At 42.3% G+C, this 16,867-nt stretch overlaps 1 protein-coding gene across 1 annotated transcript in view; it reads right to left on the bottom strand.

Annotated features, from left to right (window-relative positions):
• Positions 1–16,867, bottom strand: part of LOC142657031 (uncharacterized) — a 58,346-nt gene that overhangs the window by 14,244 nt on the left and 27,235 nt on the right. The window contains exons 7-8 of the mRNA XM_075832110.1: positions 16,651–16,748; positions 16,371–16,485 (exon numbers count right to left, since the gene is read on the bottom strand). Coding sequence (XP_075688225.1) covers positions 16,371–16,485; positions 16,651–16,748 — 213 coding nt within the window. The remainder of the gene's footprint in view (positions 1–16,370; positions 16,486–16,650; positions 16,749–16,867) is intronic.

Raw genomic sequence — 16,867 nt, 5'->3', positions numbered from 1 at the left:
AGTCTGGGGATCCTTGTCGTGGATTGCGAGCTTGCGTCCTTTTGGCCAAAATGATTACCAATACCCCAGGTATTTTTCATTATTATGTATATTCGCTTCTCTTGGACACAGCCGGGTCTTTGATGCTGGGAGAGCATGGTGTGTTGTTGTTTGGCATAGCAAGCAGGGTAGCCCGCTCTATGAATTATCAAGGCGTCACAAATAGGCTTCTACCTGGCTATACACGTTGTGCCTCATGACGTACACACTATCCCTCCATGTTTCACTCACTTGCACCCCATTATCCATTTATTTCTATTGAGGCACTTCATTTATTACTGCCCCCTATATTTCACTTATAGTATTACACTTGCACACACACTATTCATTTATTATTTCTTACTACACATCCCATGCACCACACACCACTCCCCTCAAGACTAGTGGGAGTGGCTATTATTATTTAAAGCACCTGCTCGCCCTTTCATCAGCATTTCTGGCCTGGCTGTGTCCATTTGCAAGTATGGCCTTTTTCGGTGCTTCCGTTTGTCATACTATCGGCAGACCCCCCTAAAATTCGGCGATTGCAACCGATCGCCGAATTTAAGGGGTTAATTCGCCGAAATCAGCGGCAAAGGACCGCTGGCCGGCAAGAGGGGAGTGTCAGCTGTCGGCGACAGCTGACTTCCCGGTTCCCGGTGCACACTGTCACCGACAGTGTGCACCGGGAAAAACTCAGTAACTGTACGTCCTCGTGCAGGAAGTAACCTCCAGCAACGACGGACAGTTACGTCCTCGTGCGGATAGGGGTTAAAAATCTCAAGCTCTTCAAATTCAAAAATGGTAACATGCAAAAATGGTAACATCGTTTACTCTGCACGCAGGCAGGAAAAAGGACATGTTAGCATTATACTGAAGCAGTAATATATACATTAGTGGAACACATTAATAGCATTAGTCAATAAATCACGTAAACCTCTAACTGTAAAATGTGTGAGCGGAGAGCAGCTCCAATTACGGTTCTTCTATACGATTTTCTCAAAAGGCAAAATATAAATCAGTTTACACCACTGGGCCAGCGTTGGTGTCCCGTCCGCCATCCAACGTATAGCTACGGCCTTCCTTGCCATGAACAGGGCCTCCCTTAGGAAAACCTGTTAATGAGATGACCACTCATCTCCCGGCATCAGTGCCAGCAAACATGTCAGATGTTGGTGCTACCACTTTCCCCGTAACCCCTGTCAATAATGCCACAAATTCATTACAAAAGGCAGATATCAAAGGACACTGCCACATTAGATGAATAAAATCTGCTCTACTAGCACTACATCTATGGCATCTGGAGATTTTAATTCTGCCCATGTGTTGAAGTCTGATCGGTGTAAGATAACATTAATATATAATATAGAGTTGTACCAACTTGTTATTAGCAGCAGGAGAAAGTAATAAATGTTAACTCAAGTCTTCTTTCCAATCATCAGTCAGTCATTGAGGGAATTCCCTCCACTTAGTTTCTGCTATAAGAGGTTCGTGCCGATTCTTAGTATTCAGATGAGAATAAATTGTAGATACATAACTCTATGGTGCTTGGGAACGCAGGAGGGCCACTAGAGGATACGGGGAGATTTAAGTGGAGGCTGGTGGAAACTGATTTATTACTGCATGATGAAGTTGCATACAGTATAATATATCTTTCTGAGGTACTGTAAAGTACTCTTGAATCTCACCTACTGACAAAGGAATTGTCAGCTGTCACTAGCTGTGACACATCATTGACATCAGCTGACCAATAATTGACGCCAGGTAGTCGCAGCAAGTGGGAGAGGCTAGGATTATTCCATAAAGGAATGTCTGCCACTTTATCTGTAAAGTGAGTTACAAATTTAGCTTGTTGCCATACCAGTTTGTGTATAGGTAATAGGTGACCGTGGCAATAATCATATGGTTCCAATATCAGCCACAAAGTCCTTAAAGTGTAGCTAAATGTTTAACAAACTTCTGACATGTCATAGTGACATAGCTGAAGGGCTCGTGTGAGCGCTCAGCCGCTTCGTGTCTGTTCGGCTTTTTCCGGAAATAAATGTATCGGTGTATATGCTCACAGATTTTCTATTGATTCTGTACTCCTATAAATTAATTTCCAAACAGCCAGGAAGCGGCTGAGCGCTCACACGATTGTTGGGGGTCTCAGTGCTCGGACCCCCACCAATCAATACTATACATGTCAGAAGTTTGTTGACTCCTTAATGACCAGCCTATTTTAGACCTTAATGACCAAGTTATTTTTTAAGTTTTTCCATCGTCTCATTCAAAGATCTATAATTTTTTTATTTTTGCGTCGACATAACTGTATGAGGTCTTTTTTTTTTGCAGGACAAGTTGTAATTTTTAATAGCACCACTTTGGGGTACATAGAGGTTATTAACTTTTATTAACCTTTTTTTTGAGGGGGGGGGGAATAGAAAAAAAAACCAGCAATTTCACCACACTTTTTTTGCATCCTAAATTTACGCAGTTTACCTAGTGGTATAAACACAATAACTTTAACGGGTCGTTGCAATTACAGCTATACCAAATAAATATAGATCTGTTTTTTTTTTACTACTTTTACACAGTAAAAAACACTTTCTTTCAAAATGGCGCAACCAAAGAATTTACCATCTTAAAAGAAGCTCCAAGAAACTATCCCGTATAAATGATCTAAAAGATTTATCCGACCAGCTACAGAGAGACAGAAGTTTCCACGTCTGGAAATTGCCTCTGAGATATTGTAAGAGAGGTGGAATATTTAGATCATTAGATGTGTACTATCCATACCAATATAATTACCTAGATATTTAAAGTAAGGGGCTACTTTCAATCTGCAAAACTCAGAAGTTCAGCCACAATTCTCGCCATGTCGTGGCAACAAAAAGTATTTCTGCTAATTAATAAATAAACCTGAGTATATTCCAAATGTACTGAGAAATGACATAGCTCTAGGAAGGGTAGCGGTAGGATTAACCAAGAATAGGACCATGTCATCTGCATATAAGCCTATGCGATCTTCACGAAGACCTATCCGAATGCCTTAGTATGCAGTGTCTTGCTGTATTCTAAGAGCTAGAGGTTCTATTGCAATTGCAAAGAGGAGTGGCAAAAGTGGACACCCCTGCCTTGTGCCCCTATGGAGGCCGAAGGCAAGAGATAGTAATCCATTCACCAAAGTCCAGGACCTAGTAATTGATATAGTATAGACACCCATTGAATGAACCGATATCCAAACCTAAGTTTGCACAGAACTGCTAGTAGATAAGGCCATTCCACTGAATTGAATGCTTTGGCCACGTCTAATGAAGCCAAGGCCCAATCCTGCTGCTCCCACCATTCAATCTGCGATGCGACCTGTACCAGCTGTATATTTTCAGAAGTGGATTTATCCGGTATAAATGGCACTGTTCCGAGTGTATAATATCATGCATCACCTTACAAAGACGGTTAACTACATACATAGTTACATAGTTCGTACGGTTGAAAAAAGACATGTCCATCAAGTTCAACTAAGGCATGGGAAAAGGGAAGGGAAACATTTCAACACATAGGCGCAAATATTTTTTTGTTCTAGGAAATTATCTAAGCCTTTTTTAAAGACATCTCCTGTCCCTGCTGTGACCAGCTACTGCGGTGACTATTCCATAAATTCACAGTTCTCACAGTAAAGAAGGCTTGTCGCCACTGCAGATTGAACCTTTTTTTCTCCAGACGGAGGGAGTGCCCCCTTGTTTTTTGAGGAGTTTTACATGGAACAGGATTTCACCATATTTTTTTGTATGTGCCATTAATATATTTATATAAGTTAATAATGTCCCCCCTTAGTCGTCTTTTTTCAAGGTTAAATAGGTTTAATTCTTTTAAACTTTCCTCACAACTTAGATTCTCTATGCCCCTTATTAGCTTCGTTGCACTTCTTTGTATTTTTCCAACTCCAGGGCATCCCTTCTATGAACTGGAGTCCAGAACTGAACTGAATATTCTGGATGAGGCCTCACTAAGGGCGGGTTCACACATAGCGGAATTTCACTTAAATTCCGCTGCGGACACTCCGCAGCGTTAATCCGCAGCGGAGCCGTTTCTACATTGACTTTCACTTTAATTTAGCAGTGTTCGTTTACACGATGCGTACAATTCCGCTGCGGAGCATAGGCTGCGGAGCGGAATTTGGTGTCCGCAGCATGCTCTGTCTGTTGCGGAGCAGTGGCGGACTCATGGCGGAATTTCTCCATTGACTTCAATGGAGATTCTAAGTTCCGCAATGAAGTCCGCAGCTGTCATGCACATGTTATGTGTGCTGCGGATACGTCTTGCTTTTTTAACTTGACATTTCTTCATTCTGGCTGGACCTATGTATTTCTAGGTCTACAGCCAGACTGAGGAAGTCAATGGGGCTCCCGTAATGACGGGAGCGTTGCTAGGAGACGTCAGTAAATAGTCACTGTCCAGGGTGCTGAAAGAGTTAAGCGATCGGCAGGAACTGTTTCTGCACCCGGGACAGTGACTACCGATCCCAATATACATGTATCTGTAAAAAAAAATGAAGTTCGTACTTACCGAGAACTCCCTGTTTCTGTCTCCAGTCCGGCCTCCCAGGATGACGTTTCAGTGTAAGTGACGGCTGCAGCCAATCACAGGCCAAGCACAGGCTGCAGCGGTCACATGGACTGGCGCGTCATCCAGGGAGGTCGGGCTGGATGCCGAAGGAGGGACGCGTCATAAAGACAACGGGCGGTAAGTATGAATTTCTTTTACTATCACTAGGGAAAGTGCTGTCCCTTCTCTCTATCCTGCACTGATAGGGAGAAGGGAAGCACTTTTCCCGCAGTCCGCAGCAGCTAGTCCGCATCAATTTTCTGCACATTTTGTGCAGATCCGCAGCCGTAATCCGCAACCCGGATTAGGTGCGGCATTGATGCGGACAGTTGCGGAGGAATTCCGCCATGTGTGGTCATGCCCTAATGCTTTGTAAAGTGGTAATATTATATCCCTGTCCTGAAAGTCCATGTATCTTTTAATACACGACAATATCTTGCTGGCCTTTGAAGCAGCCGATTGACATTGCATGCTGTTAGTTAGTTTATGATTAACAAGTACACCCAGATCCTTCTCAACAAGTGAATCCCCCAGTGTAGCTCCCCCTAGGACATATGATGTATGCAGGTTGTTGGTACCCAGATGCATAAAACTTTTCATTTATCTACATTATACTTTGCCAACTGGATGCACAAAAACTTAATTTGTTTAAATCTGCTTGCAATTCACGAACATCTTCCATAGACTGAACTATATTACATAGCTTGGGGTCATCTGTAAAAATAGAAATAGTGCTATTCATCCCATCCTCTACATCATTAATAAATAAGATGAATAATAGTGGTCCCAGCACTGAACCCTGGGGTACACCACTTATAACCGGTGACCATTCAGAGTAGGAATCAGCGACCACAACTTTGGATACGGTCCTTGACCCAATTCTCAATCCAATTACAAACTAAACCTACAGTCCTTAATTTACCCATTAGACATCTATGAGAGACAGTGTCAAATGCCTTTCCAAAGTCCAAAAACACTATATCCACAGCAGCCCCTCTGTCTAGGCTTCTGCTCACTTCTGCATAAAAACAAAATCAGGTTAGTTTCACAACTTCTGTCCTTAGTAAAACCGTGCTGGCTGTCACTTATAATACAATTTTTAGTCACATAATCCTGTATATAGTCCCTCAAACATTTTCCCCATGATGGATGTTAAGCTTACTGGTCTATTATTACCTGGGGATGACCTAGAGCCCTTTTTGAAAATAGGCACCACATTTGCCCTGCGCCAGTACCTTGGCACTATACCGGCCACTAGAGAATCTCTGAATATTATGAAGAGGGAGACTGAAATAACTGAACTGAGCTCTTTAGGAACTCTAGGGTGTAACCCATCTGGTCCCGGGGCCTTGTGTACATTTATTTTATTTAATTTAGCTTGCACCATATTCATCCAATTCAGTATATCAACTGATATATTAACAGCACTGGCACCGGCTAGATCAGCTGCTCTTTCTTCTGTTGTATATACAGAGCTAAAGAACCCATTTAGTAGCTGCCTTCTCTTGATCCCCTGTGATCAACTCCCCATTACAACTATCTAAGGGTCCTACATGTTCAGACCTTGGCTTTTTTGCATTTATATACTTGAAGAATTTTGGGGGATTTGTTTTACTATCCTTGGCCACCTGCCTTTCATTTTGTATTTTTGCTGATTTTGTTACGCTCTTTATAATTTAAAAAGGCTACAGATGTACCCTCAGATTTGTATTTTTGAAATGCCCTTTTTTTGTCATGTATTGCCCTTTTTACAGAAGGTGTAAGCCATATGGGGTTTAATTTTAGTCTTTTATACTTGTTACCTATAGGAATAAATTTTGCACAATAATTACCCAAAGTAGATTTGAAAATCTGTGTTATCATTTGTACCATTATTTGACATTAGTTCTTCCCAGTCTATATCCTGAATTGCAGCCCTCATCCTGGGGAAATTGGCCTTCTTAAAATGAAGTGTTTTTGCCCTCCCAGCCTGTGTTTGGTTTTTACAGTATAGGTAAAATGTAATTGTGATCACGGTTACCAAGGTTGTCACAAACATTGACATTTCCAACAAGATCTGCATTATTAACGAACATCTTTGTAAAAATTTTATAATCAACATTAACCCCTTAACGCTCAGTGACGTACTATTCCGTCATGGAAACCGCCCCGTTCGCGCTCCATGACGGAATAGTACGTCACGGGAGTAACGGCCATTTCGGCCTTTCTCCCGACACATGCAGGAGCTGTGACAGCTGTGGTCTCGTACAGCAGTTACCGCAGCTCCTACAGCGGGGACCGATCGCTGTGTCCCCGCTGATTAACCCCTTAAAAGCCGTGTTCAATATGATCGCGGCTTTTTAGGGGTTAAGCTACCATCGCCGGCCTGCTACACGATAGCGGCCGGCGATGGGGACTATGGCAACTGGACACCTAACAATGGCGTCCGGCTATGCCATAGACGGAAGCCTAGTGAGTCCTGACAAAGTCAGGACTCACTATGCTTGCTGTCAGTGAGTAGTTGACAGCAATAATACACTGCACTATGCATGTAGTGCAGTGTATTAGAATAGCGATCAGGGCCTCCTGACCTCAAGTTCCCTAGTGGGACAAAGTAATAAAGTAAAAAATAAAAAAAAAAGAAGAAGATGTGTAGAAATAAGAAAATAAAAGTTTTAAAAGTGATCCAAGTAAAAATCCCCGTTTTTACTTATCAGGCCTTTATTATTAATAAAAATATATAAACAAATAAACTATACATAATTGGCATCGCCACGTCCGTAACGGCCTGAACTAAAAAAATATTTAGTTATTCATCCCGCGCGGTGAACGCCGTAAAAGAAAATAATAAACCGAACCAGAATCACAATTGTTTGGTCACTTCACCTCCCAAAAAATGGAATAAAAATAGATCAATAAGTCGCATGTACCTAAAAATGGTCCTGATCGAAAGTACAGTTCATTACGCAAAAAATAAGTCTTCGCACGGCTTTATTGATGGAAAAAGAAAAAACTTCTGGCTCTTAGAATAAGGTAACACAAAAAGTAAATGATTTTTTACAAAATGTATTTTATTGTGCAAACGCCATAAGACAAAAAAAAAAACAAAAAAAACAAAAAACCACAAACTATAAACATATGGTATCGCCCCGCAGAATAAAGTGAATGTAATTTATAGTGCATGGTGAACGCTGCAAAAAAAAAAAAAATGTAATAAAAAAAATAAAATCGTAGAATTGCTGTTTTTTAGTCACCACGCCACTTAAAAATAGAATGAAAACTGATCAAAAAGTCGCATGCACCCCATGAAAACTGCAATGAATTCCTCAAGGGGTCTAGTTTCCAAAATGGGGTCACTTTTTGGGGGTTTTCACTGTTTTGGCACCACAAAACCTCTTCAAACCGGACATGGTGCCTAATAAAAAGGAGGCCTCAAAATCCACTAGGTGCTCCTTTGCTTCGTAGGCCGGCGCTTCAGTCCATTACCACACTAGGGCCACATGTGGGATATTTCTCAAAACTGCAGAATCTGGGCAATAAATATTGAGTTGCGTTTCTCTGGTAAAACCTTTTGTGCTATAGAAAAAAATTGTCTAAAAAAAAAAAAAAGGATTTTCTGACAAGAAAAAATAAATATGTAAATTTCACCTCTACTCTGCTAATTCCCATGAAACACCTAAAGGGTTCATAAACTTTCTAAATGCTGTTGTGAATACACAGCGTTACAGATTATGCAAATGTTATTTTTCGCTGATTTTCCTAAATAGACGATGAAAATGACAGTCAGTATAATCTTCAAGCCATCAACCGTTGGAGAATAATGCAAATTTTATTGAACAAATCTAATAATAACAGATTTTGTTTTTGAAGTAAAAAACTCAAAATGCTTCAAATTATTATGCACAACAGAGATCAAAACATTTTAAAGGTTGTAAAGAGAACTAAAATGGTCATTTGTTGAATTTGCAGCACCAGGAGGTCATATTTACAGAAATCAAAAGCTTTTTCAATCAAAAAAAACTTAACAGGCCAAGTTACATGTTAACATAGGACCCCTTCGTTGATATCACCTTCACAATTCTTGCATCCATTGAATTTGTGAGTATTTGGACAGTTTCTGCTTGAATATCTTTGCAGGATGTCATAATAGCCTCCCAGAGCTTCTGTTTTGATGTGAACTGCCTCCCACCCTCAGATATTTTGATTGAGGATGCTCCAAAGGTTCTCAATAGGGTTGAGGTCAGGGGAACATGGGGGCCACACCAGGAGTTTCTCTCCTTTTATGCCCATAGCAGCCAATGACACAGAAGTATTCTTTGCAGCATGAGATGGTGCATTGTCATGCATGAAGATAATTTTGCTACGGAAGGTACGGTTCTTCTTTTTGTACCACGGAAGAAAGTAGTCAGTCATAAACTCTACGTACTTTGCAGAGGTCATTTTCACACCGTCAGGGACCCTAAATTGGCCTAGCAGCTCTCTCCCCATGATTCCAGCCCAAAACATGACTCCGCCACCTCCTTGCTGACGTCGCAGCCTTGTTGGGACATGGTGGTCATTCACCAACGATGCACTACTCCATCCATCTGGACCATCCAGGGTTGCACGGCACTCATCAGTAAACAACACGGTTTGAAAATTAGTCTTCATGTATTTCTGAGCCCACTGCAACCGTTTCTGCTTGTGAGCATTGTTTAGGGGTGGCCGAATAATAGCTTTATGCACACTTGCAAACCTCTGGAGAATCCTACACCTTGAGGTTTGCGGGACTCGAGGCACCCGTGGCTTCAAATACCTGTTTGCTGCTTTGCAATGGCATTTTAGCAGCTGCTCTCCTAATCCTATTAATTTGTATGGCAGAAATCTTCCTCATTATGCCTTTATCTGAATGAACCCCTCTGTGCTCTGAATCAGCCACAAATCTTTTCACAGTACGATGATCACACTTAATTTTTCTTGAAATATCCAAAGTTTTCATACCTTGTCCAAGGTATTGCACTATTTCACGCTTTTTGGCAGCAGAGAGATCCTTTTTCTTTCCCATATTGCTTGAAACCTATGGCCTGCTTAATAATGTGGAACGTCCTTCTTAAGTAGTTTCTTTGATTGGGCACACCTGGCAAACGAATTATCACAGGTGTCTGAGATTGATTACAATGATGCAAAGAGCCCTAAGACACAATACCATCCATGAGTTTAATTGAATTATTAGTTTTTAAGTGTTTATGACATTTAAATCCAATGTGCATAATAATTTGGAACACTGTGTAGTTTGAGGGGTTTTGTTTCTAAAATGGAGTGTTTCATAGGGGTTTCTAATATATAGGCCCCTCAAAGCAACTTCAGAACTGAACTGGAACCTAAAAAAAATTAATTAGGCAATACTTCACTTTGAGCAGTGCCCACCTTGAGATGGCCCCAGTTTTGACCGTTTGTATAAACGGAGACCCCTATTAGACCGTTTCAGTGCCCGGTTTTCCCAAGCATACACGCCAAGAAGTGTATTTCTATTGAGGAGTCCTTGGTAGATTTTAAAGGGAGGCTTCAATGCCGCCAGTACCTGCCGAGTAAGAGGGCAAGGTATGACGTGAAGATGTATAAGTTGTGCGAGAGTGCATCAGGGTATACCTACAAATTTAGGATATATGTAGGAAAAGACACCAGTATTCAGTCCCCAGAATGCCCCCCCTTACTGGGAGTGAATGCAAAAATTGTGTGGGATTTGGAGCACCCACTGCTGGACCAGGGTTACCACCTCTACCTGGATAATTTTTATACCAGCGTCCCACTCTTCAAGTGCCTCGCTTCCAGAAGTCCTGCGGCATGCGGCACTGCTAGAAGAAATCTGAGAGGCCTCCCTAAGACTCTGCTTGGGCAAACACTCAGAAGGGGTGAGAGCAGGGCAAAATCTAGCAGCAACATATTGTGTGTCAAGTACAAGAGAGAAGTCCTTGTATTGACAACAATACATGGTCACACCAGTACCCATGTACCTGTACAAGGTACCAGCACAGAGACCCCAAACCAGACTGCATCCTGGACTACAATAGGTACATGGGAGGGGTGGACTTGTCATATCAAGTCCTGAAACCCTACAGCGCCATGCGGTGTGGTATAAGAAGATGGCCGTGCACATCATTATCAAGAAACTAATCTTTAGGGACCAAGAAGGGGGCACCCAGTACTTCTGGAAGCGAGGCCATAGGCATCGTACCAGGGCAACACTTTCCAGAAGAAGTTCCCCAAACTGGCAAGAAGGGAAAAAGTCAAAAGAGGTGCAAAGTCTGCTATAAGAGGGGGATAAGGGAGGACACAATATATCAATGTGACACGTGTCCCGAAAAACCAGGGCTCTGTATGAAAGGGTTTTAAAATTGATCATAGATCCCTTAGATTTTTAATCTACCCTGACGCACTCCGCACAACTTATCCCCCTCATCATTCCTTTCTGAGCCCTGCTGTGTGCCCTGCTGTGTGCCCAGGCAGGAGGTCACATGTAGGGTATTGCCGTACCCAGGAGAGCCCACATTACAGTTTATGGGGTGTATATCTCCGGTGGCACATGCTGGGCACAATATATTGGACACTGAAATGGCATAGATATATAGAAAATTGCAAATCTCACACTGCACCATCTGCTGCGCATTATCTTTTACACAATACCGGTGGGGTCAAAATGCTCACTACACCACTAGATGAATGCCTTAAGGGGTGTAGTTTTTAAAATGGGGTCACTTCTCGGGGGTTTCAACTGTACTGGTACCTCAGGGGCTTCTGCATACATGACTTCGCACAAGAAAAGCTCAAGTAGGCCAAATGGTGGTCCTTTCCTTCTGAGCCCTCCCATGGGCCCACACTGCAGTTTATCACCACAAACGGGGTATAGCTGCACTCAGGAGAAATTGGGCAACAAAATGGTGTATTTTGTTCGCTGTGAAAATAAGAAATTTTGATAAAAAAAACTGACATCTTATTGGAAACAATGACATTTTTTTAATTTCACAGCCCAATTCAAATACGTGCTGTGAAAAAAATCTGTGGCCAAAATGGGAACAACCAAACATGAATTCCTTGAGGGGTGTAGTTTCGAAAATGGCGTCACTTTTGGGGGATTCCTACTGTTTTGGCACCTCAACACCTCTTCAAACCTGGCATGCTGCCTAAAATATAATCTAATAAAAAAGAGGCCCCAAAATGCACTAGGTGCTTCTTTGCTTCTGGGGCTTGCGTTTTAGTCCACGAGCGCACTAGAGCCACATGTGGGACATTTCTAAAAACTACAGAATCTGGACAATACATATTTAGTAGTGTTTCTTTGGTAAAACCTGTGTTACAGAAAAAAAAATGGAATAAAATTGAAATTCAGCAAGAAAAATTTGAAAATTTCACCTCCACTTTGCTTTAATTCCTGTGACATGCCTAAAGGGTTAAAAAACTTTCTAAATGCTGTTTTGAATACTTTGAGGGGTCTAGTTTTTAAAATGGGGTGTTTTATGGGGGTTTGTAATACATCGGCCCCTCAAAGCCACTTCAGAACTGAACAGGTACCTTAAAAAAAAGGATTTTGAAATTTTCTTAAGAATATGAGAAATTGCTGTTTATGTTCTAAGCCTTGTAACGTCCAAGAAAATGCCAATCTAAAGTAGACATATGGGAAATGTGAACTAGTAACTATTTTGGGGGGTATAACCATCTTTTTTTACAAGCAGATGCATTTAAATTCAGAAAAATTCTATTTTTTCAAAATTTTGCAATTTTTCACAAATAAACACTGAATATATCAACCACATTTTACCACTAAGACGAAGCCCAAGGTCTAACGAGAAAATCTCAGAATCGCTTGGATAGGTTTAAGCATTCCGACGTTATTACCACATAAAGTGAAATATGTCAGATTTGAAAAATGGGCTCTGAGCCTTAAGGCCAAAACAAGGCTGCGTCCTTAAGGGGTTAAGGAGCGAGATGGGTCTATATGACCTATAATCCTCTGCTTTCTTACCAGGTTTTAACAAAACCACTATGGTCGCATCACACCAAATCTGGGAGGGCTTATTTATTTCTGAAAATAGGCCTGAACAAGGTCAATATTTGAGGGGCGAGGAGCTCCCCATAGGGTACCGTGGCAAGATCTACAAAGGGCGCCGTGGCAAGATCTACAGAGGGCGCCGTGGCAAGATCTACAGAGGGTGCCGTGGCAAGATCTACAGAGGGGGCTGTAGCAATATCTAATTAGTTCAAATACCTAATTGATTAACAATAATTTTGTTTTGTATTAAATTTGAAAGTAATGCGGCCCACCAACTTCAAATTTTTTCTATGTGCGGCCCATTTACCCAGCAGAGTTTGAGACCCCTGGAGTAACCGGTCATTGTAATCCTGCCTGTGATGACAATGAGATGATTGCTGAGAAGTGAACTCTATAAAACAGGAAGGGTCAGTCTACTATGAGACTAAGTGGCCAGGGGGAGAACTGCAAGCTTTTAGTATTCATTTTCAAATATATAAAACATAAAAATTTGATTTAAACAATTGGTCATTTTCTTATTCCCTTTAAGTCTTTAAAAGGAGTTTTCCCCCGGTTGTTAGTGCACCTATTAAATCCCAGCTGCCCCTCCCTCAAAATCTGATACGAAGCCTAGTGCATGACCGGATTCATAGAACACCTTGTAGAGAACTTCTATGTGCAGTCACAGCTCCCTCGGGTCCTACATCGTCTGAAGTGTTACTGTAATGTAGAGCGAAGGAGGAACCTCACGTTAACAAACCTCCCAATTGACTTTCTAAATTCATTATTACTGACCTGTGGTAACACCTCCTGGAATTTCCTCCTCCACTTCACTCCTACATGGTTCATCGCCCCTCACCCGCTCTTCTTCTGCTTCATCTGCCGCTTTGTTATTAGTCAGATCTTTCCCCTGATTTCACACATGTAACAATTCAGTACAATACAGCAGAGAGTGCGAAGAATCTAACAGAACAACATAAGAAACCCCCAAAATCTATGACCACATCTATGACCACAGGACCAAAAAGCTCCACACCCCCTATATAGATCTGGTATAGGGCTCAGCTTCATCTACCTGATGATTCTCTGGGACATTGTGATTTTCCTCTGGACAGTCCTGGGAATACAGAAGACTGGGACATCTCTCTGGTGGATTTCTCCTACTGGAACCATCTGTAGGAAACACACAGTGACTGAATACATGACTACTGTATATCGGTCTATATATCAGATACTTCTCCCAACACCTTCAATTCTACGTTTATTAATGAAGACCTAAATTACAATGTTGAGGTCCTCACTACCTGTGTCGAGGTCCCTGCTCCTTGTAAGCCGCAGACCTAAAGTAGACTGTAGCTTACCAAATCGAACGGCGGGACGCCTACGGATCCCTGCTCAGCCATAGTATTTACCTGTATCGCATTATTATAGTAATGTAGTAATGTAGTATTATAGTAATGTAGTTGTATAGTAATGTAGTATTATAGTATATTAGTATTATTATTGTAATGTAGTACTATAGTAATGTAGTATTATAGTATATTAGTATTATTATTGTAATGTAGTATTATTATAGTAGTTCAAATAACCAATTGATTAACAATAATTTTGTTTTGTATCAAATTTTAAAGTAATGCGGCCCGTCAACTTCAAATTTTTTCTATGTGCGGCCCATTTACCAAGCCGAGTTTGAGACCCCTGGAGTAACCGGTCATTGTAATCCTGCCTGTGATGATAATGAGATGACTGCTGAGAAGTGAACTCTATAAAACAGGAAGGGTCAGTCTACTATGAGACTCAGTGGCAAGGGGGAGAACTGCAAGCTTTTAGGATTAATTTTCAAATATATATATACCGTATTTTTCGGACTATAAGACGCAGTTTTTAGCAAGCATCAATCCCTGCGTCTTATAGTCCGCAGTCAAGGGACCCGGCATCGCCGGGCGCCATGACCGCTTTATTACTTAACCCCTCTCGACCCATGACGTGCCAGCACATCATGGAGCTGGAGGGGGGTGATGTATGGAGCGGGTTCGGCGCGTGCTTCGTACACGCTGTTATAACGGCCAGGAACAGCAATTTCGCTGTTCCTGGCAGTGCTTCTGCCATAAAACACATGTATCCTCTATCCACAGGATAGGGGATACATGTGTGATCAATAAGGAGAACAGGGACTGAAAGTTACCAAGAGCGCTGCATGAGAAGCTGTGACTTCCACGTTCTGTGTCCGGCAGCTTCATAGAGATCAATGGGATTCTTCTGTGCATGCGCGAGCGGCTCTCCATTGATCTCTATGGAGCTGCGGAACAGATAAGCCAGACACAGAACACGGAAGTCCTGGCTTCTCATGTAGCGCTCTGGGTGACTTTCGCTCCCCTGTTCTCCTTATTGCTGGGGGTCCCAGCGGTCGGACCCCCAGCGATCTTACATGTATCCCCTATTCTGAGGATAGGGGTTACATCTGTTTTATGGCTAACCCCTTTAACTAGTTAAATGCCGTGGTCAATAGCGACAGTGGCATTTATAGGGGTTTTTCTATGAAGGACATTTATGACATATCCACAGGATATGTCATAAATGTCAGGTAGATGCGGGTCCCACCTCTGGGACCCCTAAACCCCATTCTAGCTTTTTTGTGCTCTCCCGGCCACTTGATTACATGTGGAGTTACTGAAACAGCGCAACTCGCGGAACTACGCTGTTTCCGTAACGCCCATATAACTGAACAGTAGAACTGAACTGTAGTTATGGAAACAGCGTAGCTCACATGCTTCCGTAACTGCCATTCACTACTATGGGAGTTAGGGAAGCAGCGTAGTTACGCTGTTTCAGTAACTCCACATGTAACCAAGTGGCTGCTGGTTCAAGTCCCCTAGGGGAATTAAAAATATGTGTAAAAAATAAAAAAAAAAGTTAGATACATTTTTAGGAGTGTAAAAAAAAAAAAAACACCTCTTCCCATTTTTCCCGGTCAATCGATAAAAAAAATGGTCTGAAACCTGGGTGCGTCTTATGGTCCGAAAAATACGATATATATATATATACACACACACAAACAAAACACACATATACAAACACACACACACACATACATACAGGGGCGTAACTAGGAAAGACTGGGCCCCATAGCAAGCTTTTGACTGGGGCCCCCCCCCCCTCCGCTGGGTATCACACAACCCCCCCCGTTGCAGATAGTGCCTCCCTATAGATAGCACCATACACAACCCCCTGTAGATAACGTCTTACAGCCCCAAATCCCCCATGTAGATAACGCCATACAGACCCCCCCCTGTAGATAACACCATACAGACCCCCCCCTGTAGATAACGCCATACAGACCCCGGAAGTCCGAGGTTTGTCATGGAGAACTTCAGGGGACTTTCGGTCCCCTGTTCTCCTTAATCGCTGGGCGTCCCAGCGATCACACATGCATCCCCTATCCTATGTATAGGGGATGCATGTCTTTTGTAGGAACAACCCCTTCAGTGGCATCGCGCTGTAGCAACTGCTAGCGGTGCCTCCGGCCATCAGGGGGGCCCGTGCAAGCGGGTGGCATGGGCCCCCTAACAGCCGCTACGGCTGCTATAGCGGTAGTTACGCCACTGTAAAATGACCGGATTCATAGAACACCTTGTAGAGAACTTCTATGTGCAGTCACAGCTCCCTCAGGTCCTGCACTATGTATAACACATTGTCTGAAGTGTTACTGTAATGTAGAACGAAGGAGGAACCCCACCTTAACAAACCTCCCAATTCACTTTCTAAATTCATTATTACTTACCTCTGGCAACACCTCCTGGAATTTCCTCCTCCACTTCACTGTTACACAGTTTATCGCCCCTCATCTGCTCTTCTTCTGCTTCATCCGCCGCTTTGTTATTAGTCAGATCTTCCCCCTGATTTCACATATATAACAATTCAGTACAATACAGCAGAGAGTGCGAAGAATCCAACAGATCAACATAAGAAACCACCAAAATCTATGACCACATCTATGACCGCAGGAACAAAAAGCTCCACACCCCCTATATAGATCTGGTATAGGGCTCAGCTTCATCTACCTGATGATTCTCTGGGACATGGTGATTTTCCTCTGGACAGTCCTGGGAATACAGAGGACTGGGACATCTCCCTGGTGGATTTCTCCTACTGGATCCATCTGTAGGAAACACACAGTGACTGAATACAGGACTACTGTATATCTGTCTATATATCAGACACTTCTCTCTACACTTCTATAATTACGGATTAGAGCCGAAATTACAATGTTAAGGTCCT

Source organism: Rhinoderma darwinii, chromosome 1, assembly GCF_050947455.1.
Source record: "Rhinoderma darwinii isolate aRhiDar2 chromosome 1, aRhiDar2.hap1, whole genome shotgun sequence".
Lineage (NCBI taxonomy): Eukaryota > Metazoa > Chordata > Amphibia > Anura > Rhinodermatidae > Rhinoderma > Rhinoderma darwinii.
The sequence above is the reverse complement of the archived record's forward strand: the minus strand, read 5'-3'. Positions and strand labels throughout refer to the sequence as shown.